At 46.5% G+C, this 25,220-nt stretch overlaps 1 protein-coding gene and 1 long non-coding RNA gene across 2 annotated transcripts in view; one reads left to right on the forward strand and one right to left on the reverse strand.

The window, feature by feature from the left end:
- The window catches only part of LOC149361941 (uncharacterized), a 28,845-nt gene that overhangs the window by 2,844 nt on the left and 781 nt on the right, over nt 1–25,220 (forward strand). The window contains exon 3 of the mRNA XM_089569624.1: nt 23,108–23,188. Coding sequence (XP_089425750.1) covers nt 23,108–23,188 — 81 coding nt within the window. The remainder of the gene's footprint in view (nt 1–23,107; nt 23,189–25,220) is intronic.
- On the reverse strand, nt 13,690–15,733 carry LOC149361942 (uncharacterized). The gene is made up of 3 exons (XR_016288466.1): nt 15,520–15,733; nt 13,826–13,886; nt 13,690–13,765 (listed from the first exon to the last, which is right to left on the reverse strand). It is a non-coding gene; the product is annotated as an uncharacterized LOC149361942 (long non-coding RNA).

Below are 25,220 nucleotides of genomic sequence, written 5' to 3' on the forward strand. Positions count from 1 at the left end.
TGAGCGGGCGTGCGTAATACAGTGCGAACCCTACTGAAGTGCGCGAACTTGAATTGTAGCCGCAATATATGCATTGTTTATTCCCGATAATTTCTTGCGTGCGTCGAGTGTCCTTACTCCACCCCCCCCCCCTTCCTTTTTTCGGTCATCTCTAACATAATGTGCAGAAACACTCCGTGCACACCCTACCAAATTATTGCTACCAAATGTCACGAAAGGAATACAAGGCAGTCATTCATTACAATATATCTCTACGGTAACGCTTTTCATTAAATACAAGGATAACATCAGTATACTAACGGATCAATACTGGCAAATTGAAATCATGCTGATGACTTCAACGGAAACCTCAAAAAGACAGGAACATTAAGGTGGGCTGTGGGAATTGTTCGTGTCTGTTCTAAACGAAGGGCGGAGGTGAGGGGCCTCATGCTGTATATAACTCCCAAGACAGCTCAATAATTACAAACAAATGCTGAACACAGAACGTAGGGGACATAAAATGGCTTCGCCAGGGCCCGAAAATTGGAAAGATTTATTATACGGATGGGTGACAAGCGGATGAGCTCGTGAAACTTTTACATAGAAAACAAAATACATCTATGTAATTAATAGCCTGAGCTTGCCGCCAACTCATGAATATGAAATTCAGTTCAGTGCTATTCTGTAGAGCCACATAGCCGCCAAACTGTCACCCTTTATTTCGTACCATAGGGGACAAAATTTTGCGAGACGCCGGAGCGCCGTTCCGAAGCTGCCTCTGGGACACTAGACGGCGCGGTTCGTGCGTCGAGGCTGCGCTGTGCCGTGACTAGGCGCATGCGCGTCCTACATGCGTCCGCTTTCCTCCCTTGGCAATTCGCTTTGCGTGGAGCGCTGCTTCTTCCGCGCTTGGGCGCCGGTAGTCACTTTTCACCGTGCTTTCCACTGCTCGCGCTGCTCGAGTCATGCGGCTATCGTGCTCCGCGCGCAGCCAGTCGACAGCGATAACAGAGTGCGTTGGCGGGGCCCACCGCATCTAAATCGCGTTTTTTTATAAAAACAAGTGGAGCTCGGACAGTTTTTTTTCTTTGGCTAATTATTTCTATCATCTTGCATGCGAACGACGCCGTGTTTCTGCACTGTAAAAAATATTTATTGAAAAAAACAGAAATTTTCTGGCAGCTGGCCTGCCAGAAATTTTCTGTTATGCTATGTTTTCGGTTTTTTACTTTTTCTGTCATTTCAGAGATCTTTTCTGTTTTCGACTAACAGAGAATTTCTGTTAAGACGATAGAAATTTTCTGTTATTGTATGTTTTCTGTTTTCACTTTTTCTGTCATTTCACAGGGTTTCTTGTTGGCGATTAACAGAAAATGTCCGTGAGGATGACAGAAATTTTCTGTTTTTACTTTTTTCTGTCATTTCACAGGTTTTTTTCGATTTGCTGCTAACAGAAAAATTCTGTGATGTTCCATTTTCTCTTACCATATTTTCTGTCATTTAACAGCTTTTTTTTCATTACTCACAGAAATTTTCTGTTAAGCTCCATGTTCTGTCATTTCACACACTTTATTTCTTTCACATCATCTTTTAATGACTGACATAAAAACAGATACAGAACATTAGGACTGCTGCCACATTTCAATAGAATAAAATATTTCACCGCTTTTAAACAATCACAAGCAAAGGCAAGTGAGTATTCAAGAATATTGGAAAATATGCAGTGTTAAACAATGCAATCATGGCTGATATTTTACTATACAGTAATATCTTTCAGCATCACTTAATTAAGTTAAACAGTAGGAGGGTGGCCAAAGAAAAAAAGAAACTTACGTTGCCCTGCCTGCACTACAGGCATACAGTAAAAGCATGCAAAATATGCAGTAATGGCAAGTAAAGTAGAAACGAAACCTGTGCCTTTCTGTCATACAGAATGGCATGATTCACTCTAAAATAGTAATACAATACAATGCATACAACACGAAGTAATAATACCTGAACAATGAACACAACCAGTCACTAAACTAATGGCAAGCATACGCAAAAGGAGAGTATTGGAAAAATATGCTTTGCTCATGACTAGTGCTGCATTAAGCAGCAAGATGAAAGCAACAGGACATAACGGATGCCATGGGCTGTTTGCCTTATCACAGTTTAACTGCAAAACATTTTGTCACTCCAGTTAGTACGTCTTATCTTGAGACTACAATAACTTTAAAATGAAAAAAGTAACACAGACAAGATAGAAAGTAGTGCTACAATTCATACAACCAGCCACTGAAGTGTAACAGCAAGTATAAGCATAAATAAGGCATCTTAAGCAAATTGTGTCTTGTCTGACACTAGTACGAAATGAAGTGAGATAGAAGCAACAGGACATAAAGCATGCCACAAGCTGTTTGACTTATCAGTGTAACTATATAACATTGATTCTCTATACATAGTACATCAACTCTTTTGACTACTGCATGATAAGTCATGCCACAGGCTGTTTGGTTTATCACAGCGTACACAAAATATTGATTTAAAAAGTTGTCAGATTTCAGAAAGTCAGTCTTGCATGATGAGGGAAGGAACTTTTGAAGAGGGGTAGTGTTGCTTCTTCTTCGAGTGCTCTGCCTTCGTTCCCCGGACAGGATTCACAGCTGCAATGGTCCTGAAACAAGGACAGAACATTGTTACTCCTCGGACAGTGAGCATATCTATACTGTCTTCAAAGATATAATAAACATTGTAAGAAGACTGCACCCCTCTTCCTACCCCAAAATTTAATTCCTTTGTAGCCCACATTTCAGTTTCATTTGCACTAGTGAATATATCCAGTAGTCTTTAGTACTCAGTACAAAACCAGACTTCAAGCCAAAATAAACCTTTCCTAAATGTTCACTTTAATAATGTTTTTAACAACCATAGTGTTTTGTTACTTGCGTGAAAGCTGCTCACTGAACTCCAACACTAGTTTTTAAATGGATGCAAAAACAACTCCATGAAACCTGTTGTTATTGGGAAAAATTCATTCTGTCTGCACTTTCCCAATTTGTTGCACGCCGCGGTGGCTCAGTGGTTATGGTGCTCAGCTGCTGGCCCGAAAGACGTGGGTTTGATACCGGCCGCGGCAGCCGAATTTCGATGAATGCGAAATTCTAGAGGCCCGTGTGCTGTGCAAATTCAGTGCATGTTAAAGAACCCCAGGTGGTCAAAATTTCCGGAGCCCTTCACTACGGCGTCCTTCATGGCGTAAGCCGCTTTGGGACGTTAACCCCCAATAAATCGAATCAAACCATTTTGTTGATGTCAGTGTGGCAGCGAAAAAATGCATTTATTGCTGAGAAAACTACATTTAGAAATTTGCCGGTCACTAAATTCAAATTCTGATGTATACGCCGAAAAGGACTTCATGACCACATTTTGAAGTTAGTTGCGGGGCTGCTTAGGGCCTTGTTATCTGCACCCAGAAATCTGACGTGACAGTATATTGCAGTCTACTTAGAAAATGAGGCAATGATGACAACACCTGCCCTTTGCTTCTTCATTTTATGTAGCTTGTAAAAGCACCATTTCAGTCTCCTTGCAATCAGACAGTAGCCTCTCGACAAAGGCCAACTTCAGTTTCCATTCAATGTTCCTTCAAAGCGCTCTCTGACACCAGAGTAGCAATGTCTATGCATACACAGGCCGAATCATCACCATGCCTATTCTGTGTCACCCGAAAGCACAGCCGTAAGCAAAAATCTTTTGACAGGTAATAAGTAAGTTTGCAGCACATATTGACGTGCTTTGTCTTTACAGAGATTCAGATGCATGACGAGGGATATGCACATTTTAGTGAAGATGGAATTAACAGAACTGAGCAGAGGCTTGTTTGTAATACTAATGCCCAACTAGTGATACGCTAGTCTAAAATGAGGTCTAGTGCTGCAGAGCAAGCTGTTACGTGAATGTGATGTTACCCTCTCACATCTGCACTCAGCTTCCACTGTCCAAGAATAGTGCAAAGTGCCTGCTGCCCTGAGTAAAAAACTTTTCTGACCACAACCTCAAGCAGTAACCCAGCTAAAGACACATGCAGAATGCACACAAAATATTGTCTGTAGGCAGAATCAAAACAAAATTAAGCAATAGCTTCGAATAAAACTTTTCGTTGAGCACTGGAAGTCGCACATATTCAGTGCTGTAGCATTTTGCCCATACGCCGCTAGTACGGCTCACATGCAGGCCTCAACAATGCAAGTACTAACAGCCTTTTTCAGTATCCTGGCTTATGCTCAGTTTGAACTGGGCTGCAAGGAAAAGGTACTTTCACTATCGCGCATAGCAGTCCTCGAGGCTAGTCAACACAGCTGAGCTTGTCTGTACAGCATCCTGGGCTCCTCACTCCTTCCACATATAAATTCCCCCCTACAGATGCACTTTGGAAGAAATATGTGCGGCTTACAGCGCACCCATCAAGAAAGCTTCATGTCAAATGCAGCAATAACAATGCTGTATCTCTCATCAGCAATCCTCACGTGATTGAATGAGGAGCCAGTTTATTGAGGCACACATAGCGAGGTATGTGCCACAACAATATGCAGTGCTGTATGCATTGGTTATCTTGCATAGTATACAATTCAAGACTGTAGGCTCAAATACCGCAAAAAGGAAGTCTTCCAGTCGACGGCACCAACCAACCATTACGATGTTGTGGTTATTTTGGCTAATTTGTGGTTTATCCTTTCCCTTTGCCAGCTGGTGTGATGGATTAGCAAGTGCATTGGAATTAACAATGAAGTCGTCAGAATTATTCAACACCATAGGGGCATTTGCTGCTGCATTCTTCAGTTGTATCCAGCTATAGTCACAATATGAAGCATTGCCTAACAGTTCACGCTCAAATGAATGCAAATCAAAATACAAAAGAGAAAAAACCCAAACTTCCCATTAGCAGTGAACCTGTCTCCGACAAGTGGGAGCAATGCCAGCCTTAGGGGAGGGTGACCGGTGCAATCGCACAAGACGTCACCAAAATGGGGATGCTGAGTTGCCCTGTGGGTGTTATGCTACATCCTCCCATCCTCTACCCGCCTTCCCTCTGTCCCTTGACCTTCAAAAGAGACATTTCCAGAGCTCTTCAAAATTAGGGAGACAATATGTATGCCTGAAGCATGCCAAAATGAGTGCATAACTCGCTAATGTAGAGGGTTGCAAAGGGTGCATGCACCTTACAGACGCGGCATAGTCTCAGGTGTCGTTTGTTGCGGGCAGGACCATCTAAATGACATCTTTTTCCACCTGTAAGCTCTGCTGCGGCAGAAGGGAAAGGGGTAGGGGAAGAGAGTTGTGCTTAGAGAGCTTTGTCAGTTCACTGCTTAGCCCTTGTCCTGTCTCAGTTGTGCAGATTCTTTCCATCTTTGAACGTAATACTGCCTTCAGCACGCCCTGTGCATTATCTAAATCAGAACACATCTGACTGCGTCAAGCTGTATTGCATTTAATGGTGGTAGGAAATAATGTGTGCACCATTTCTCTCCCTTTTGCATGCTCTGCTCTGTGAGAATTTCATTATAGCTAGTTCTTCTTTTAGGCACCTAGTGCTGCATAGCAGCACTGCTTGATTTTAGGAGTTAATTACAGACCTAAATGTAGACTGGGCTTTTTGCTAATCATCATCTTTGAGACTCACAGGATGTTGGACTGTGAGCCCATAGTTACTCGTTCATAAGAAATACCTGTCTTGGACAAAAAAATGTTTTTAATTCTGAATGGCGAGAAAATGGGCACAGAAAATTTGAATGATTTTGTAGAGAATGGTTGTAGTGCTACTATTGTTGCTATGTGCATAGATGTAGACAAAAAGTTTGTGCAGCGTTCTGGCAACTTAGAAACAGAGATTTGATTTCCTGTGTCTGGCATTATGTCTACATGGTTTGTTTTTATTTTGAAATTCGTTTGCTTCTACCCAATCACCTGTCCTGCCTCTTGCATTGTAGCTATGGACTGTGCAAATGAACTCTCCTAACAAGCTGTCTTGCCTTATGCGCAGTTCTAAGCAAGACAATTTATGAAAGAAAAAGAATGCCGAAGTGCTAAAATTGCTGGTGCATTGTGACAGTTTTCAAGAAAAAGCAGAGACGATGGAAAAAGCCCTTTTAAAGTACAGGAACAAGATGAATTATCGTAGTAAGGTTAAAACTAACCTGATCTAGCCTGGCTAACTTTGCACAGCCTACTGTTTAACCTGAATAAGTTCAGCTCATGTCGACAATAGCTGTTTCGCCCCACTAAACTTTTGCCCATGTGTATGCAGAAAAGTGGTACGCCAGACCTTCTTCACACCAATCTGCAGCCAAGGCACTGTTATTAGGAACAGAAGGAATCCGTGATGATAAATATAACGCTTGTACCATTTTCTACATATCCAACTGGAAAAAGGTTTCAATTTTCCTGTCACCCAATTTAACGCTATCAAAATTTTGTTATGCTGGCTTTTTTGTAGTGACTATTAAAAGCGGAGCAGGCAACACTAAAACATCAGCTTCATGAGGTAAATAATGGTTTCAAAAGAAGCGGAAATGCCCTGGGAAGGCCAGTATCGTGAAACACAGCGACCCAGAGAAGAGAGATTGCATGAAAAGTGGGACAGGTGGAGTGTGCTCATGGTTCTAGGAAACTAACACACTACTTAAAAATCTGGATACCACTTCTCTGCTGCTTCACGGATATGTACACCAACGTAACACATGTTGACTACGATAACACCGAAGTAAATCCGGCCGGTCCCGTCCGTGACCAAATATTACAACCATTCAAGACATTTTAGTGGTTATTGCAGGGGCAGATTCATGGTTGCAACTGGAAGGGGGGGGGATTTGAAGGAGGGGGGTGGGGTACATTAGAACCATGTTATTCCTTGGACATTTTTCATCTAAGAAATGAGGTTCAACATGGCTGTTATTTAATATTTTCCAGTGGGAATCCTTTCCTTTTAATCAATTTCTCCTAGGTGAGCATTACCATATATCCTAAACACGGTTTCTCAAAGACACCTCAAAAAGAACAGTCTTCAGTGGACGCTGGATATTTAACTTATTAAGACAGAGTATTCTGTTTCTGCTGCAAGCTCTTTGACAGGGATCCCATGTAATCACCAGCGGCAACTCGATAAAATGACTGGAGGCACATGGCACAGATTCTTAGAAGCCTCAAATATTTGACAAATCACTTCGCACCATATCAAGCTTGCACAGAGGCAAGTCTAAAAATGAAGCATAGCAAATGCACTAACAAGGAGCATGAACTCATCATGGAACAAGCGAAGAAACTCTTCAAGAATGTCTTAGGGCACCTCATCAAGATAAAAAGCATATATGGTATTTCATGGCTGTTCAGACTGGCTTTTTGCAATCTGTGAGGAACCAGGGCAAAAAAAAATGACAACAGACTACACAGAAGGAGGACCACATGGACTGAAGCACTGAATGATCAACTTTTGTACAGTTTCCTGTCAGCACACATGGCAAAAAAAGATGAAACCATATCAGGAGATACCCCGAAACAATGTGACAAGTGGTTTTTTTAGTCTGAAAAAACAGGGAATAAGCCAGTAAGCATCTGCACAGCTGTTTCTAGGACACAGCAGAAAAGCAAAGTTAGTGAAGAATGGCCAACAAGGAACATGGAAGAAACCAGGGTGGAAACAAGTGCACAAGACATGGTCTTGAAAGCTAAAACCAATAAAAGTGATAAAAACGTCACAGGCCAATGAATAACAGGGCAAAAGGCTAAAAAGATTAAAGTCGCAAAAGTGACAATGAGGTCAAAGAACAAATGTAAAACCAGAAGTGGTGAAGGCAAAAAATAAAAAATACGACTGAAGGCCGAGGATGCACATGGTGAGACAAGTGTTGCATATATAAAAACTGGTATTGCATGACAAATAGGCTGGTACTTTTTCAAATAATGAAACTGAAGGTTTCCTTATGCACTGGTCCTTCATTGCCAGTACCTTGCCTGCTTTTATGATTTCACAAGCCAGTGAGTTCTTGTTCTTCGCTATGAATTCCATTCTATGAAATTTGGATAAACGTCCTGTTTCCAAAATTTTACAGCTCCGACAGTGAATGCCAAGATGGCAGCATTACTCATTATCAGAAAAAGAACTAGCCTACCTGCCATCCAATGCCTGGTTTCAGCTACACAACACTTGTCTCATCATGTGTACCCTGGGCCTTCAGAAGTATTTTTTTAATTTTTTGCCTTCACCACTTGCTCCTGGTTTTACACTTCGTCTTTTCCTTCATTGTCAAATTTTATCACTTTTAACTTTTTAGCTTTTTGGCCTGTTACTTGCTACCCTCTGAGCTCTTTATCTCTTCTATCACTTGTAACCTTCAAGAGCACGTCTTATTTTTTCACTTGTTTTCATCGTGGTTTTTGGCATGTTTCTTGTTGGCCATTCTTCGCAACCTTTGGATTTTTGCTGCTTCATAGATACAGCTGCGCAAATTCTTGCTGGCCCATTCCCTGTCTTTTCCGCCTAAAAAAATATCCTTGTCGAATGTTTTTGTCTTATTTTGGTGTTCCGTGATACAAGCTTTCATATCAAGTGGACCTTGCCTAGCTTTTTTCGTCGTGTATCTGACGGCTAGGAAGGTGTACAAATAGCTGTCCCCGTTTCTTCTGATATAAAAGTTGGCAGTTCAGCATCCACGTTGCCGCCTTCTGTGCAGCTCTTTGCCCAACAGAAAGTGTTGCTCTAGCTTTTCACTGAAAACTTTCTGCGATTACCTGAGCTTCTTGGTTAATACGACAAAGTCATAAAAGAGCACTTAGGTGTGTGCCAGATGTGGTAGATCACTACTGCTGCAAAACAAATTAGAATAAAATATTTCACGTGATGGTGAAGAATGTGATCAAGCATTTCACAGAAAATGAAATTACTGAAGTGAGTGCTTTTTTGCCTCTGATGCCTCCCTTCTGGCTAGCAATTCCATGAGTACTGGAAAAGGAATGTGTACTATGGTGGCAAAGATACCTTGGTGAAAAGTGCATCATGCTGCGCCATCTAATAAGTATTGTTTTTTTTCCCCGTAACGCAAGTGCAAGTGCTTCTGGGGCACTGCAACAGCAACAACTGGCTCTCTTGGATAAGTTGGGAGCTCACTCTATGCGACTGTTTCTTACCAAATAAGCTCTTCATCGGTCCTTTCATTACTGGATCTTGTTGCTGCCACTTCTCTTTGAATAACTATACTACTTGTGTCACTTTGATGCCCATTCTATATATGTCCCTTGGACTGGTTGATTTATTAAAGAAATTTTAATCAGACATATAATATCTATGCTTTGCTTATGCCTGCACTTTTAGAAGAGGAGCTGAAGGTGTCAGCATTTTCAGTTCATGTAACTAAACTCATCTTTCTATGGCAAGCCTCTTTGCTTTTCTATATTTTAAACCGTACTATCTGCTTGCAAAGTCGGTGGTCCGTGACCTTCGGTGGCAATGCGGTGGCGACTTCCGGGTGTCGCTATTGGTTTGCAGTATCCCTTCAGGCTACAGCCATCTAAGGGCACAGCTTGCGGTAATGTACTGTAAAGCACAATTTTGTTTTACAATTAGGCTTCCCTCTGAAAAATACCGAAAAAAAAATGCAATGTAAAAAGGTAATATAAACAAAAGGAAATAATGAGAGGCTTTGCAAGTATGGGCCTCAGCAAGGGCTCACACAAGGTGTGGTAAGGTCGTCCCTGAGGCAACGTGATACTGCCAAAATTACCTGGCAATGCTGCAATGTTGCAGGGGTTACACTTACTGAAAGGAGAAAATTAAGAAAGTACGGAGGCTGGGACACATCTTAAGGTGGTACTTGTGAATCACTGTGTATTTTGAGGGACTGTTCTGCTACCGTATACGCCTGTGCACACAGACTGGGAAGCTACTGGCAAAGCGTTGTTTGGTAACTGTCATCACTGATTACTTAGTTAAATATGGGGTCCTTCACTCTATGCAAGGACACTGGCATGAAAGCTACAAACTGCTGGAAATGAAAAGTTGCATGTCATTCAGAGATCTGCCCTTGGCCATTGTTTATGAGACATTGGACGCATACCAAGCACACTTCCCTCTTTTTCGCCTCTCTGGAGGCATCTGCATATATCATATAGTGTAAAAAGAATTTTTTCCATCTTTTTATTCTTTCGTCCTTCCCGCAGCACAATGTATCCAACACAAGCCTAGCTAAACTCTCCGCTTTTCTAATTTCCGCTTTTCTTTCGCTGCAGTGTCTAAAGATACACCTCAAAGACTGTTCATTCTCACTGAGCGTATGAAGGATGTAGCTGCCGCCCATGGCTAAATCTCATCCAACATGATAGTGGATGCTGCCAGCCAGTGCACTGCTGCTGCGTGCAACACTCATCTCTGCGAAACATTTGCAAGTTGCATGCCACATATTGTGACTTGTGAGGAGTTTCAAATGGAAGTTTTCCCATTCTTATATCGCCGGCTGTCATTCAGATGAAGTAAAACAAGCCCAGCTCTTCCAAAAAATCCCCGATATATGTCTTCACACCCGGTTGCACGTGCATATATATATAGCACTACCATCGCTCGCACCAGTTCACATATATAAGCAGCAAGCTACGCGGCGTGCACCAGCAGCTTGGTGCTTTCGCACTGGTCTTGTAATCAGTCAGCTCTGCTCATAATTTAAGCAAGTTATCACCAGCACTGAAGCGCAGCAGAATGCTTGCTAGATCGAGCGCCTATGCTCTGCACAGCACGCATATTCCTAGATGCACCTATCCGTATTACATAAGAAACATAATGCTAGCTCTTTTTTATCACCAGATATAATATTGGTTGGTTGGGTTGGTTTATGGGGTTTAACGTCCCAAAGCGACTAAGGCTATGAGAGACGCCGTAGTGGAGGGCTCCGGAAATTTCGACCACCAGGGGTTCTTTAACGTGCACTGACATCGCACAGTACACGGGCCTCTAGAATTTCTCCTCCAAAGAAATTCCAGCCGCCGCGGCCGGGATCGAACCTGCGTCTTTTGGGTCAGCAGCCGAGCACCATAACCACTGAGCCACCGCGGTGGCCTGATATAATATTCGTCTTTAAAATATTTATATTATGCCTCACAGCCATGCAAAAGCAATAGTATGGGGAATTTATTTACAGTGTTGACCTAGGTGACTCGAAGAGATACTCCACCACAGTACACAAGAACATTGTGGAGGAGCAACCACAAAGCAGGAAGCATGTACAGACCACTTCTGGGCCAACACTGACATTTCTGAGGGGAATACAAGGAAAGTGCCTAGCTCGCTGCTTGGTCTTTCAGGCGGAAATTTGCACATATTGAGTGGTTCGAGCTTAGCATGAGCCAATGGGCCCTTCTCAGCCAATGCCACACACCACACGTGTATTTGGGGCACTGATCCTGCACACGCACTCAGCTTCGACTGAGGGACAGCGGATCGTCGCAAGTAAACAAACCTTCCAAGTTCACATAGCGGACTTCACCGCACAATAGAAAAGCACACATGTGCACCATGCTGCATGGAAATAGCCAGGAATAATTTTGCAGTTCACACACCCTAATCAAACTACATGTGGTGAACGGTGCAACCGGAGAACATGGTGTTTGTCATGCGATCAAGCAGTTCATTGCATGGAGCTCTCAGATTATGTACGCCAAACACCAATTGGCCCATTCCGGGCAGTGAGTAAACATTCTTGAGCCCAAGGTATGACTAATCCTCATAGAATTCAAAGGAGAACTATGAGAATAAATCGAGCAGACTGCCAGGCAAGAATCAAATAGCCGCACTTTGAAAAACACTGTTAGATTTGCCCGATGTATTTGGAAAAAAAATGCTCCGGGTCTACCCAACGTACTAAGGGGAGGAAATGCACCGGGTCCATCCGGCATACCTTTAGCCACAGCCTCCTCTCGCAGTCAGTAGTGAGAGCACACCACACAAAAATTTCACTGCTCTATTTAATAACCCCATTGTGAGTTATATAAACAAAAGACTTAGCAAGATGAATGCAATTCCAAAAAGTGTTGGAGCTAAAGAAGATTATTTTTTGACAGAACTCACAAAAAGACCGCTAACGTGAACAAGGAAGCCTCATTGACTTAGTGTGCTCAAAACATTGGCTGAAAAAATGAAGCACTGTGGTTGCAAAGGCTTGTACACTTACACCATGATTCCAGTCATGTTGACTGACATGGTAAGTAGAAACACCATGCATGACCCACCACTAAACCAGGGTGTCAAGCAAGCTACTTTCAGTTCCCTGACTTTTCCATGGTTTCCCCGACTATTTAAGTCAAAATCCTCTGAATACTGAACAGACGGGAAAACACAGTGCCCAATGGTAATGTACAGTATACATGATCTATTCAAAGCAAAAAACTATATACTGAAAGTTCAAAAGCTGCAATCAAAATAGATTTGCTCTTATTTGAGGCAGCTGATTTCTTCTTGAAGAAAGTCCAGCTTCAATGCGACTTATGAAGCTATCTTTGCTTTTTCTGTTCCATTTCTCTAACACAAATGGTTAACATAACCTTTATTCTTCTGAGCATAAGTTGTCTCCACTAAGTGTGTTCATATTTCAAATTTTAAAGTGCAGAGTATTAAAAATTGGCTTAGATTACAAGACAAATGTGTTTCCACATAATACAGCAATGAAAAGCACCAGACATTGGACAAATATTTAAATCCTCATCAATTATCCTATCCGAACACCGATTAAGCACCACAAAATACAAAAACAAAATACAAAATATAGCATACCCTCCAAATAACGCCAGAACCACATCAGCTGCCAGAGCTCAAGATCAAAGAAGCTCCAGCAGCCGTAGTGTAAATGCGATCACACATCACAAAGTTCATAGCACAGTTACATGAACACAAGTCCTCGTATTTACTAATAGCGAAAGAATGCTGACAATTTCTGTCACGTACCATCTACGACGTCAAATCCATCAAATCTGCATGGCGACACATTCAAATCTATCCATAAACAATGGATGGTTACATGGCCACAAAAGGGTTACTGGCATTGCATGCACATATGCACTCTTCAGTAAACCCTCTCCCCCAGGTGCTGTGCTCCTCTGGACAAGTATCTATGACCCCTATGAGCAAGCAACGTGTATGACTTCCACCAAAATAGCCATATACTGCTACATAATCTCAGAAGCAATATAGTACCATGTACCCCTTCCAACCCTTTCATATTAGTGACTGGGCACCATGCAATGCAGGTAGTATAGCCATAATCTGTGAAGAAGTGGTTGAAGATCAACTCCACAAAAAATAGTTTTATCTGTCTTTCCTTTCCACAGATTTTTTCAGAGCGCTATTTTACCAGCTGCATTAACCAAGCAGCAGCAGCAGCAAAATTTCATTCCATAGCTGATTCGTTGCCTGGGTTCAGCAAACATTTTCTTACTTTTTTTAAAAATTGCTTTTGCACTTTGTTAGCATTTTCATAAAAAGGTCTTATGATAAAGTGGTATGTACCTATAACTTTTATTATCACTGCGTATTTGAGAAGTGGCAAAACCAAAACAAGAAAGGTTATCACAACTCAGTTAACAAGCCAGATAGGTACTTACTGCTGTGTGAACTCCAGGCAGAGGCTTGTTTCCTTGGGGTACACAACATTGAAAGCTAAGTGCACCAAAAACATGAGCTTGAAAGCTTGGCATGGGTTGGCTGCGTGCATCACTGGCAGGGTGTCGATGCGTATGGTGAAGCACCTCGCAGTAAGGAAACTGCCTCCTGCACAAACAAGTTTTAAATCAGGAATGCTTGCCCGAGTGCGGTACCACAGAGTTATACCTTTTGCAATGATGAAAGGAGAACATGGCATGTCCCTGATGTCGTCATCACTGGCAGATCCCTGGCATAAGAGGGAGTTAAATGCGTATAAGAATTGTCTACTAAAGTAGCACCATGTGAAAGCTGCAACTTTAAACCAGTTACAAATAAGCATGCAGCAGAGTATAAGCATAAATAAGTCATTTCTGCGCTTGCTCAGGCTCTTATTTTTCCCAGCAATGAGTGGTGAAATGCTTTGGAGTGTATACAAATAAGCGTCAACCACATATAAAGGCCCTAAAAATCAGCATAGGCATTTACAAGTGCTGGATTATCTACAATACATAAACATTGCACCGTTTTAGTCAAATGCAGCCCAAGAACACAGTGTAAATGCCTCTCAAGAGCAAAACAGGCCCTCCATCGAGTGGTGTCAAGAGACTGTCCTAGCACTGCAGTTAATCCGGCCGACCGGTAGTGAATAACCTTGCACCTGCCAGCCCCCTCAAATGTCACACTACTAGGTCACAGGGGAATTATTTAACATAAGTAGAGCGCAGCTTGCGTTTTATCTCAAGCAACCGAGCAAACTGTTTGTAAATGACTATGTTTTAAGTAGCATAGTACGAGGTACTAAGGTGCGCAGTCGTCGTGATCGGCGCAGTGCTGCGCAAAGTTCGAGCTCGCGTAGTGAATGCTGAATGGTGTACTGTTATCTCAAAGCGCCCATTTAGCGAGTACACGAACTATTTACTATAGAAGCACCAGAAAAACGCAAGCAGCAGATATCGTATTCAACAGCCACAGAGTCCAAGCAGACACGCGCGGCACGGTTGTGGGCGGGCGGATGTATGGATGGTAGTGGCTTAACCCTTCGTATCGGGCGGTGGCTCGCGCCTCCAGCCTAGGATTCCACCCCCGCCCCCTTTTTAATTTGTATTTTAATATGCATAATTTGGCCATCTTTCATAAAGTTACTCCTCCCTTGACCTATTCCACGGGTTGGCCGAAGCGATGCGATTGACATTGGAGGATACGGACTGAGCTCGCGTGTCGAAGGCGCTCAAAAATCTCGAATGTCGGCTCCAATGACATCAGTGCCATTGAAAAACTTCCCTGTGACAGCGCAAGTACGGCATTTGAAACGCCTGTGTAGAAACTTTCCAGCCTGCGTTGACCAGTGCAACGCTATTTCGGCCCAAAGATAAGATCAGTTAAATCTTACAAAATGAACACAATTACTGCATTACTTGTACCGGCATGAATAAACGTCAGTAAAAATAAAAAGACACAAAGTACACTTATGATCCTTTCTTAGACGAGAAACGAATTTGAAAATCCCGCGCTCTTTGACGTCCTCCTCCGCTAACCAATCGCGTACTTCCCTGGCCTAAAATTTCCCGCGCTTACTCACTCGGTTCTTTTAGGAGTGCATATCTCCAGACAAAGCAAAATTTGTGCATTTTCCCGCAAACTATCGCACTCTTCCGTGTTTCTCGCTTGTGTTCCTCTCTCTTCCGCGCGCTGTGCACCTTTTGTGAGAGACAGTAAAGCAGCAGTGACGCATCGGCGGTGAAGCGGCTGTGGTGGGCACGCTCAATGTCCGCCGGCGATTTATCTTCACTGCCCTGTTCAACAGTACAAGCCCGCAACAATACTCCCAAAAGACGACAAAACGCGTATCATTCATGCCGGTAAAAATGCGCACCACTCACCTTGTGTGCGAACGGTCTGATCGGTGAAAATCACGGACACAGCACGCCGGTATTATCCTAGCTCCCGGCTCACGTCCATGCCGTCCTCCATGATGCCGTCAATCGATGAATGCAGGATCGCAGCAAATAGTACTGCTTCTCATTCTGCGCGCTAATATTGCGCGTAGAAACTTTTTGACGCTTAAAATATGTAACGTGATTAATGAAAAGTAGCAAAGGTTTTTCGGATCACTTTTTTGTGTAACGGCTGTGCTTACGTCACCAACTTTCGGTGAAGTGGGCGTGTTGCGGCTCCAAAAACAGAAAATTACTTTCTTTTGCGTGAACGTGTTTCTGTTACGGGCGCAAAACAGATATTCTCTGTGTGACAACAGAAAATTTCCGTAAAAACGCCTGTCATTTCACACACATTTCTTACAGTGTGCTAACTACCCGTTGCGATTTATACGTCTTCTCGACGAAGAAACTCGGCCCGTGTGCTTCAACTGCGAGCTTTAGAGTGCATCGCCACGCATTCATACTATCGTGGCGACAGATTCAAATCGAAAAAGAGAGAAAGAATCCTTAAGCAACGCATTTCTTGTCACGAAATATGAAACTGAGAGCAAGAAACAACCACGATCTAGGCATCACTGGCAAGGGACAATTCTTAGCACTAGGAAAAATCGCCATTAGCAGCGATAACGCTTGCCAAATGACGTGACATCTATTCGTACAGAGAACGGAGCACATCTGTGTCGGCGCGAAGCCCTTTGATGGTTTCCCCCAGTGTGTATGCCCTGGCGTTCCCAAAGTGGGAGCTGAATAGATTAGCTTTTATTAGGACTCACACATTTTCAATGAGGTTCCTGTCGGCTCGCTTTGGAGGCCATGGAAGGTGCCGCACCCCTTAGAGCGTCGGAAACGGCGCTCACTTTTCGAGATGTGAGTACGGGACCCCTATTGTGTTTAATCTGGTAGAATCCTTCCGGTAATGGTTCATTAAGGACGTATGACAAGAACACGTTCTCGACGATACCGGCGTAAAACTTCTCGACGAAAGGCCCGTGGATTCTCACCAGAGGCCCAGGCCTGTTCCTAGATATGGCGCCCACACAGTGACGAAACAGCAAGTGCCCGCTGTCGAACACGTTTTGCGCGTGGAAGCTCCTGGTCCCGCCTCGGATTTCCGTCATTACTCAAGCACTACTACAAAAACAAAACAGCTGAAATATTACACTACCAAGTATGACAGTGCTCTTTACGCTTTCGGTCCCCGGCGTGCTGACGCGCACGCGCTTGCCTAGTTTGATCACAGGTAAAGGAGATAGCGGGAGCACTGTTTCCGCAGAACGCCTTTATTTTCTGCTTAGTCGTCAATATTACTCGGTTTATGATTGGCTAGTGGTATCGAGGAAAAGCTATATAACTTCATCCCAAATTCTTCCTGATGCAAAATGCCTCCGAGGGTGCCGATCGATGACAGGAGACTAATTGCGCGCCTGTTCGTGGAAGGGGTTTCCCAGGGGAAATAGCTCGTCGGACTGGCCTTTCCAAATCGGCTATGGCCCGCACCGTTCGCGTTTTCCGCAATGGAGGCAGCCTCGCTAATTCCAAGCGCTCAGGTCGACCGAGAGCCACACGTGAAGGTGATGACCTCCTCATCATAGCTGCATCGTTGGCCGACCCCTTCATGAATGCTCGACAAATCCGCAAGGAACTCACGCTACAGATGTCTACAAAGACTGTCAAGCTACGCCTGAAGGAAATTGGCCTCCAATCCTGCGTGGCTGCACTGAAGCCCCACCCTACTGCCAAACAGTGCCAAGAACGGCTCGAGTTCGCAAACTCTCTGAAAGAGTGTACTGTGGACGAGTGGTCCGAGGTTATATTCTCGGACCAGTCCACATTTTCCACCCGCTGGGACTAGAAGTGCCGTGTTTGGAGACCAGTGAATTGCAGGTATGGATACCTTTTTTTTTTGGGGGGGGGGGGGGGTGTATATGTAATTTCTTATCATTCTGTATGAAGAATACGAAGAAGGCTGGGATTTTTGGGAACGGGCGACCTCCGTGGTCCCGAACCACAAATACTGCAAAAGAAACTCATCGTTCTGATAGAACCGCCCCTCCTCAAATGGCCCCATAACCTCATCCTTCACCGTGCCGAAGCCGCAAGTCCTTGAAGATTATTGCTCTTTAGAGACGACTGTTGTATCTTAGTGGCGTAATTAGCAACTGGGACGGGACTACGAGCAGAAATTTTGCGGTGTTGCTCTCAAAGTTGCGCTTGTAGAGGACGCCGTTCTGCGGAGTGAAAGATTTGAGCCCACGAAGAAAAACACGAGGAACGCGGGGACCATCGCAGCCTTCCAGGTACGCGATGAGCGGCGCTAACTCTGGGTCCTCCCTTTGAAGCTGCGCCATATCGGTTGCTCTAACAGCACCAAGGAAAGAGAAGTCTTCAGTGATTTCCGGGGAAGCCAGGTCCACTGGCGCACGTGATAAACAATCCGCATCTTTGTGGTTCCGCCCCGACTTGTACACGACCGTTACGTCGTACTCCTGCAAACGGAGGCTCCACCTCGCCAACCGCCCAGATGGATCTTTTAGGCTGGCCAGCCAGCATAACGAGTGGTGATCGCTGACAACGCGAAAGGTTCTTCCGTATAGGTATGGGCGGAACTTACTGATGGCCCAGACTACCGCAAGACATTCTTTCTCAGTCGTTGAATAGTTGCATTCCGAGCGCGAAAGTGTACGGCTTGCGTAAGCGATGACTCGTTCGGCGCCATCCTGCCACTGTACCAGGACCGCCCCAAGGCCCACGTTGCTAGCATCAGTGTGTATGTCGGTTGCTGCGGCGTCATCGAAATGGGCGAGTATCGGTGGACGTTGCAGGCGGTGGCGGAGCTCCACGAAAGCATCCTCTTGGTCGCTTCCCCACAAGAAGGGTGTGTCGTCTCTGGTCAGTGCTGTTAAGGGTTCAGCTATTCTGGAGAAATCTTGGACCAATCGTCGATAGTAAGAGCACAGTCCCAAAAAACGTCGAAGAGTCTTTTTGTCAGTGGGACGCGGGAAACTGGAGACAGCAGCGGTCTTGTCGGGATCTGGGAGAACACCGCGCGCGCTGACAACATGGCCGAGGAAACGAAGCTCCTCAAAACCGAAATAGCATTTCTCAGGCTTGATCGTAAGTTGCGCACATTGGAGCGCCCGGAGCACTGTGCGCAGCCGCTCCAAGTGTTGCTCGAAGGTGGGCGAGAAAATGACGACATCGTCCAGGTATACGAGGCACGTCTTCCACTTGAGCCCAGATAAGACAGTGTCCATCATGCGCTGAAAAGTAGCCGTCGCTGACCACAGTCCAAACGGGAGCACCTTAAATTCGTATAGATCATCAGGCGTCACAAAAGCAGTTTTCTCGCGGTCTCGCTCATCCACCTCTATCTGCCAGTAGCCGCTTTTGAGATCTAAGCAGGAAAAGAACCTGGAATCACGTAGTCTGTCGAGTGCATCATCAATCCTGGGGAGCGGGTAAACGTCATTTTTGGTCACGTTGTTCAGTTTGCGGTAATCGACACAAAATCTCAAGGTGTTGTCTTTCTTTTTCACGAGGACCACCGGTGATGCCCATGGGCTTGTCGACGGTTGAATGACATCGTCGGCGAGCATTTCGTCCACTTGCATTTTAATGGCTTCGCGTTCCGTGGAAGAAACGCGGTATGGGCGCTGGCATAAGGGTGGTGTAGTGTCGTCGGTGATGATGCGATGCTTTGCGACAGGCGTACGACCGACCCTGGAGCTTGTGGCAAAACAATCCGCGAAGTCGGTTATAAGCGCCGAAAGGAGAGCCTTCTGCTCAGGCGCCAAATCCGGATTGATTCTGACGGACGGAAGGACAGGATATGGTGGAGCCTGGTCTTGAGGGCTTGTCTATGGGGCGCACACTTGAGGCACCACGGCGAAGTCATGCAGGAAGGCGACAGCCGTGCCCTTGGCGAGGTGCTGCAACTCGTTGGCAAAATTTGTAAGGAGCACACTAGCACAACCGTCTTGTAGTAGGACGAGCCCGCGAGCGACGGCTACTCCCTTCTCGAGCAGCAGGGGTACGTGGCTATCAGCGACACCTTCGTAGTCGTGGAATAAATCGTTCCTTACGAGAACTAGCACACTGGACCGGGGTGGCGCCATTACGTCGTCGTCAACAAGTCGCAGAGCAGTGAAGCGCGAGTCGTCTGTGTCACTGCGCGCCACGGCCCGTTTAGTCGAGAACGTGACCCGTGCTTCGTGCAGGTCAATGACAGCACCGTTCGTGTGGAGAAAGTCGAGACCGAGGATCAAGTCCCTCGAACACTCACGGAGGACTACAAATTCGCCTACGTACACAAAACCACGGATATCGACACGAGCTGTGCACCTGCCGGCGGGGTTAATCAGGTGACCCCCAGCAGTGCGAATGCTAGGCCCCGACCACCCCGTCAATACTTTCTTCAGTTGTAAGGCAAGGGCCAGGCACATGACAGAATAGTCGGCACCAGTATCCAGCAAAGCGGTCACGTCGATTCCGTCAATTTTGACGCACAAATTGGAGGTAGCGCGTCGGATGCTGTCGCTACTCGCTCGCGGAGAAACATAGTCGCGTGGTAGTGGCGCAGGAGGATCTTCACAAGTCCCGGCATCAGCGGCCTTGCCTCCAGAGGCCGCTGGAATCAGTTTTCCCGGCGTGGACTGGGAGAACGGCGTCCGGAGTAGCCTGCGGCTTGACGGGGGCTTGGAGAACGGTAGCGTCTCGGCGACGGTGATCGAGCCTCCTGGTGGCCTGACGTGATGGGGTTCTGGCGCGACGACAGATGGAATGCTATCTCCTGCGGTCGTTCCCCGTTCTGAGGGCACGGGTCGTCCGGCGCGAAACCACGCAGGCCCACGCGGCGGTATGGGCACGCCCTGTAGAGGTGACCCGCCTCGCCACAGTGATAGCAGAGGGGCCGACGATCCGGGGCACGCCACACTTATCTCTTTCCCGGTCGCTGATAGGCTGGCGGAGCGTCACCACGAGGGGAGCTCGACGAGAGCACTGCTGGAGTCGCGGCAGTGACGTCGTACCCAGGGGCCTGGCGCAGGACGGACGCATACGTGGGCCTTGCATCAGGCTGGCGAGGAACTTCGCAATCCTGGTGCTGTTGTGCTGCCAGGCGCACCTCGTCCCGGACGACTTCGCTCAGCGGCGTGAAAGATGGCGTCTCGGACGGCGTACGGAAGGCCTGCAGTTCCTCTCTGACGAGAGATCGGACCAGCTCGCGTAGAAAGGCCGCGTCGATACCGGGAGGCATGGAGATGGAATCAGGCCCGAAGGTGTTGACGTCGCGATTGTACTGGCGGGCTCGCTGTTCCAGCGTCTTCTCCATAGTTGCCGCCTCGGTGAGGAACTCTGCCACAGTGCTTGGTGGGCTGCGCACGAGTCCTGTGAAGAGCTCTTGCTTGACACCCCGCATGAGGTGGCGAAGCTTCTTGTCTTCTGTCATGTTGGGATCCGCGCGCTTAAAAAGGCGGGTCATGTCCTCGTAGTACATGCGTACTCTCTCGTTGTGGCGCTGGTTGAGCGAGTGTAACGCAGCTTCTGCTCGCTCTCGACGGTCTGCATTCGGAAAAGTGGCTTTAAGACTGCGACAGAAAGCTTCCCAGGACGTAAACGAAGCTTCATGGTTTTCGAACCATGTCCGAGCCGACTCTTCAAGTGCAAAATAGACAATGTGGAGCTTACGGTTGTCACTCCAGCCGTTGTAACGGGCAACACGTTCGAAGATCTCGAGGCAATCCTCGGCGTCCTCGAACACGTCGCCATGAAACCACGGGGGTGTTCGTGGCTGATGACAGAGGATGTGCGCCGGGAGCGTGGTCTCAGTTGCCATGGCAGCTGGTGTCTCCGAAGACCGGGGTTGCGTCGCCCTGGTTGCAGCCGGAAGGAGTCCAAATTCAGGGGACGCTCCACGGAGGCGGCGGCCGCGGCGCTGGTGAACTCGGGTGAGATCCGTATTGGTCGGTAGCCTACGCGGGTCTGGAAGCGTACCCCGCACCTCCACCAGATTTGTCACGAATATTACGCGGCACACCGTTACAGCACAAGAACTGTTCCAGTCTGCCGAGCGGTGACCAGCAAGCAGGCGAAGCACTTCTTGCTCGTCACAAGCGAGATGGCGGAGCACTTCTTCTTCGTCCACTTCTAAGCTGTATCAATATTATGAAATATTTCACACTTGCGACTAAACCTTGGTACACTGAAAGGATAGTTCTCATTCGTGCTACAGCTGATCCATAAGACCCAAATTATGATCTCTTACCGATTTCCTTTTCTTATACAGGTATGTCCCATCATACGTGCAGAGCGTGTTCTCGAGTGGTCGCTGCTCCGTGGCTGTCTGGGGCGCCATGTCAAGTAATGGATTAGGTCCTTTGGTGAGAATCGACGGATCGTTCACTTCGAACTCCTACGTCGACATCATCGAGAACGTCTTCCTTCCATACGTCTTTGATGGACCCGTCCCGGATGGGTTCTACTTCTTCCAACAGGATAGGAGTCCTGTGCACACATCTAGAAGAGTGAGCGCTCTTCTAGACGCTCGTGGCGTGCGGCAGCTGCCATGGCCTCCAAAGGGAGCTGACATGAACCCCATTGAAAATGTCTGGGGCCTAATGAAAGTCAATTTAATGAGGTCTCACACTTTAAATGCCAACGCAGACAAGCTGTGGGAAGCCATAAAAGCAGTATGGGAAAGGCTGCGCGCCGACACAGACGTGATCCGTTCACTGTACGAATCCATGCCGCGCCGTTTGGCTAGCGTTATCGCTACTGATGGTAATTTCTCCAAGTATTAGGAATTGCCCCTTTCACAGTGATGCCTGGATTGTTGTTGTTCTCAGTTTTGAGTTTCGGGACAATAAATATGTTGCCTAAGGATTCTTTCCCTGTTTTTCGCTTTGAGCCGGTCGGCACGATAAATATGAGTTGCGATGCACGCAGACTGTCGAGGTTGAAGCATACGTGCCTTCATCGAGAAGTTTTCATCACAACAGGTAGTTTGGAGAAAAAAAGGCCTCGGTTGCACGTCAGAAGATAGATGAGATTAGGAAGGGAAGCTGTGCTTCACTTTTCTAAAAAATGTGTTATAAATACGGCTGCCTCGCTATCAATACATGCTGTTATCGCTGTCGACTAGCTGCGCGCGGAGCACGACAGCCGCATCACTTGAGCAGCGCGAGCAGTAGAAAGCACGGTGAAAAGCGACTACCGGCGCCCAAGCGCGGAAGAAGCAGCGCTCCACGCAAAGAGAATTGCCAAGGAAGGCAAGCGGACGCATATAGGACGCGCATGCGCCTAGTCACGGCGCAGCGCAGCCTCGACGCACGCACCGCGCCGTCTAGTGTCCCAGAGGCAGCTTCGGAACGGCGCTCCTGCGTCTCGCAAAATTTTGTCCCCGATGGTACGTGAGGTGAAAAAATCTGCTGATGTCTTGACATACGCACGTGGTCATGTTTTGCTGTAATTATTTTCCACGTGGTACAGAAGTGACCAAGCGAATACTTTTTGAATGTTTCTGGCATGCGTGCAGAAGGCCCAGGAATCTGCTGTGCACGACCAGCCCTTGACGGATTTCACTGATTCGAAAACAGTACTGACGGCGAGAAAGCGGGTAGGTATCCACATTTGTAGCACAAATTTTGGGCAAGAGTGTTTTTACGAGACGAAAAAGAAAACTGGAAGGAATGAGAGCGCCAGGGCAAGGAGGATGCTGAATTGATTTGTGGCTCCCCTGGCTGTGAAAAAAGCAATCTTTAACGTAAGCTAGATAAGCAGTTCTCGCGGAAATGCAAACGTAGTCTCAACATCGTTGAATTTATTGCATATATGCGCGAATGCGGATCTTGCCATGAAATGGTCATAAATTTTCACGAACGGGTTCTAAGACATGCAGTGACCCTCTGCGCAAGCATTCGATTCTGATATATGATTTGTGCTCATCGATGGCCACAAGCAAAGGAGCGCTTTTTCAGTGAATTGTTTTAGGGCGAAAGCAGTAAAATTTTCGATATGCTCAAAGGAACGAAACACACCATTTCTGACGTAGTTATGGTACCTGTACGTGCTTATACCTGCCCTGTCGAGTGCTAAATAAATGTGACCCTTGACAGAGTTTACCTGAACCGGGCCAAACTTCATGTGAGCGTCGCCTGCCCAAGAACTCCTGCTGCCGAGGCTGGCGTTGCGTCACGCTGCGCGGGATAAGCGTGCGCCAGTGCGCCTGTCTCGGCACGAGGATTGCTCCGTCAAGCGGCAATCGCTCACAGCTTGGCTTAAGCCTCTCAATGGGTTTGGCTCTCATGGGCACGCGCTGACAGGAGTCTCTTAATTTTTCGCACGACAGTACGCAAACATAGAGCCACCGTGCGTTTTGCGCTCGGTGTCGCTAGTTGGAATCTGCGTACTGTTGTCTCTGGATGTGCCTCATTTGGCGAAAAAAGTGGCCGTGGCTCAACTCAGCTCAACGGGGATAAAGCTCTGTCAGCAAGCACTGCAGTTATAATAGCGAGACCAAATCACGTGACGCACCGCGTGCCACAAGTGCAATAGCGAGCCAAGTGGAAGAGCGAATCACGTGACTCATCACGTACCAGAAATGGAGAGGAGGAGCGGCCGAGCAGCAGCCAGTGCAGCGCCGGACATGACTGACAAGCGCGCAGCTGTGTCATCGGCAAGTCAGATGGTGTGACGTCATAGCCACATGGTGCGGGCCTCACGTTATAGGTGAAATCGTACAGGCACTTCACCTTCGGGCTCAGCATGGGAGGAATAGCGGTTTCAGCTCTAAAAGCCGTAAATTTTCTTTTGCCGTTATTTTAGCATGCTATATTAAACTGGAGAATGAATGGGCACCCAATAGGCGCCGAGAGTTTTCGATGTGCTACATAGGTTTTCTGAGAACCATATCGTATTTTCTGTGAACGTCTTCCTCAGTCGGGGCAGCATCTTTGGAGTAAAACACCCCTCTCCTAGCGATCCCCAATCTGCCCTATTGCCTGATTGATAGAGGAAGGTCACGAGAGATCGTGACGTCATCACAGCCTGCCCGCCATCGCAGATGGAAACCTGCCTACTTGATTATGGGCAAACTGTCCACCTTGCCATGTGGCAGTTAAACAAGGTATTGCTCTACAGAGGTCGAATGTGGCCTTGGGACAGCAACATCAACCTGATCGCCATGGTACGTACGTGGAAACCTATCAATCGGGTTGTGAAGTATCTGCACTGCGTGGTATGTGGCTGTGACATTAATTCGAATAATTTCAATGCAATTGACATGTGCTCTCCGTGGCGCTGTACCTGAGTCTTACGGCAGCTCAGCAAGAGCATACTAGGTACGACACCCCCATGCCCCCCACCCCTCAATGGGAACTGTGTTTGAAAGAGCCCCTTGCTGGCGCAGTGGCGCATCGCTTCAGCGCTGCTTCACTTCACCAGTAGTGGTATGATGACCCCTTTTGCCTAAGAATGTGGTTTAGAGCTTAGGGACGCCATGAAAACCGCATGAAGATTAGTGGGCCAAAGGGCTCCGCGAAATTTAAAAAGCTTATGACACCCGAAACTTGGAAGTCGGACATCCGAAAAATTCCTAAGACAGCCAATATTTTAGATGTTGTACCAGCCGCGAAAATCAATAAAAATGG

The sequence above is a fragment of the Amblyomma mixtum genome, chromosome 2 (genome assembly GCF_055824585.1).
Source record: "Amblyomma mixtum isolate Tamu chromosome 2, ASM5582458v1, whole genome shotgun sequence".
NCBI lineage: Eukaryota > Metazoa > Arthropoda > Arachnida > Ixodida > Ixodidae > Amblyomma > Amblyomma mixtum.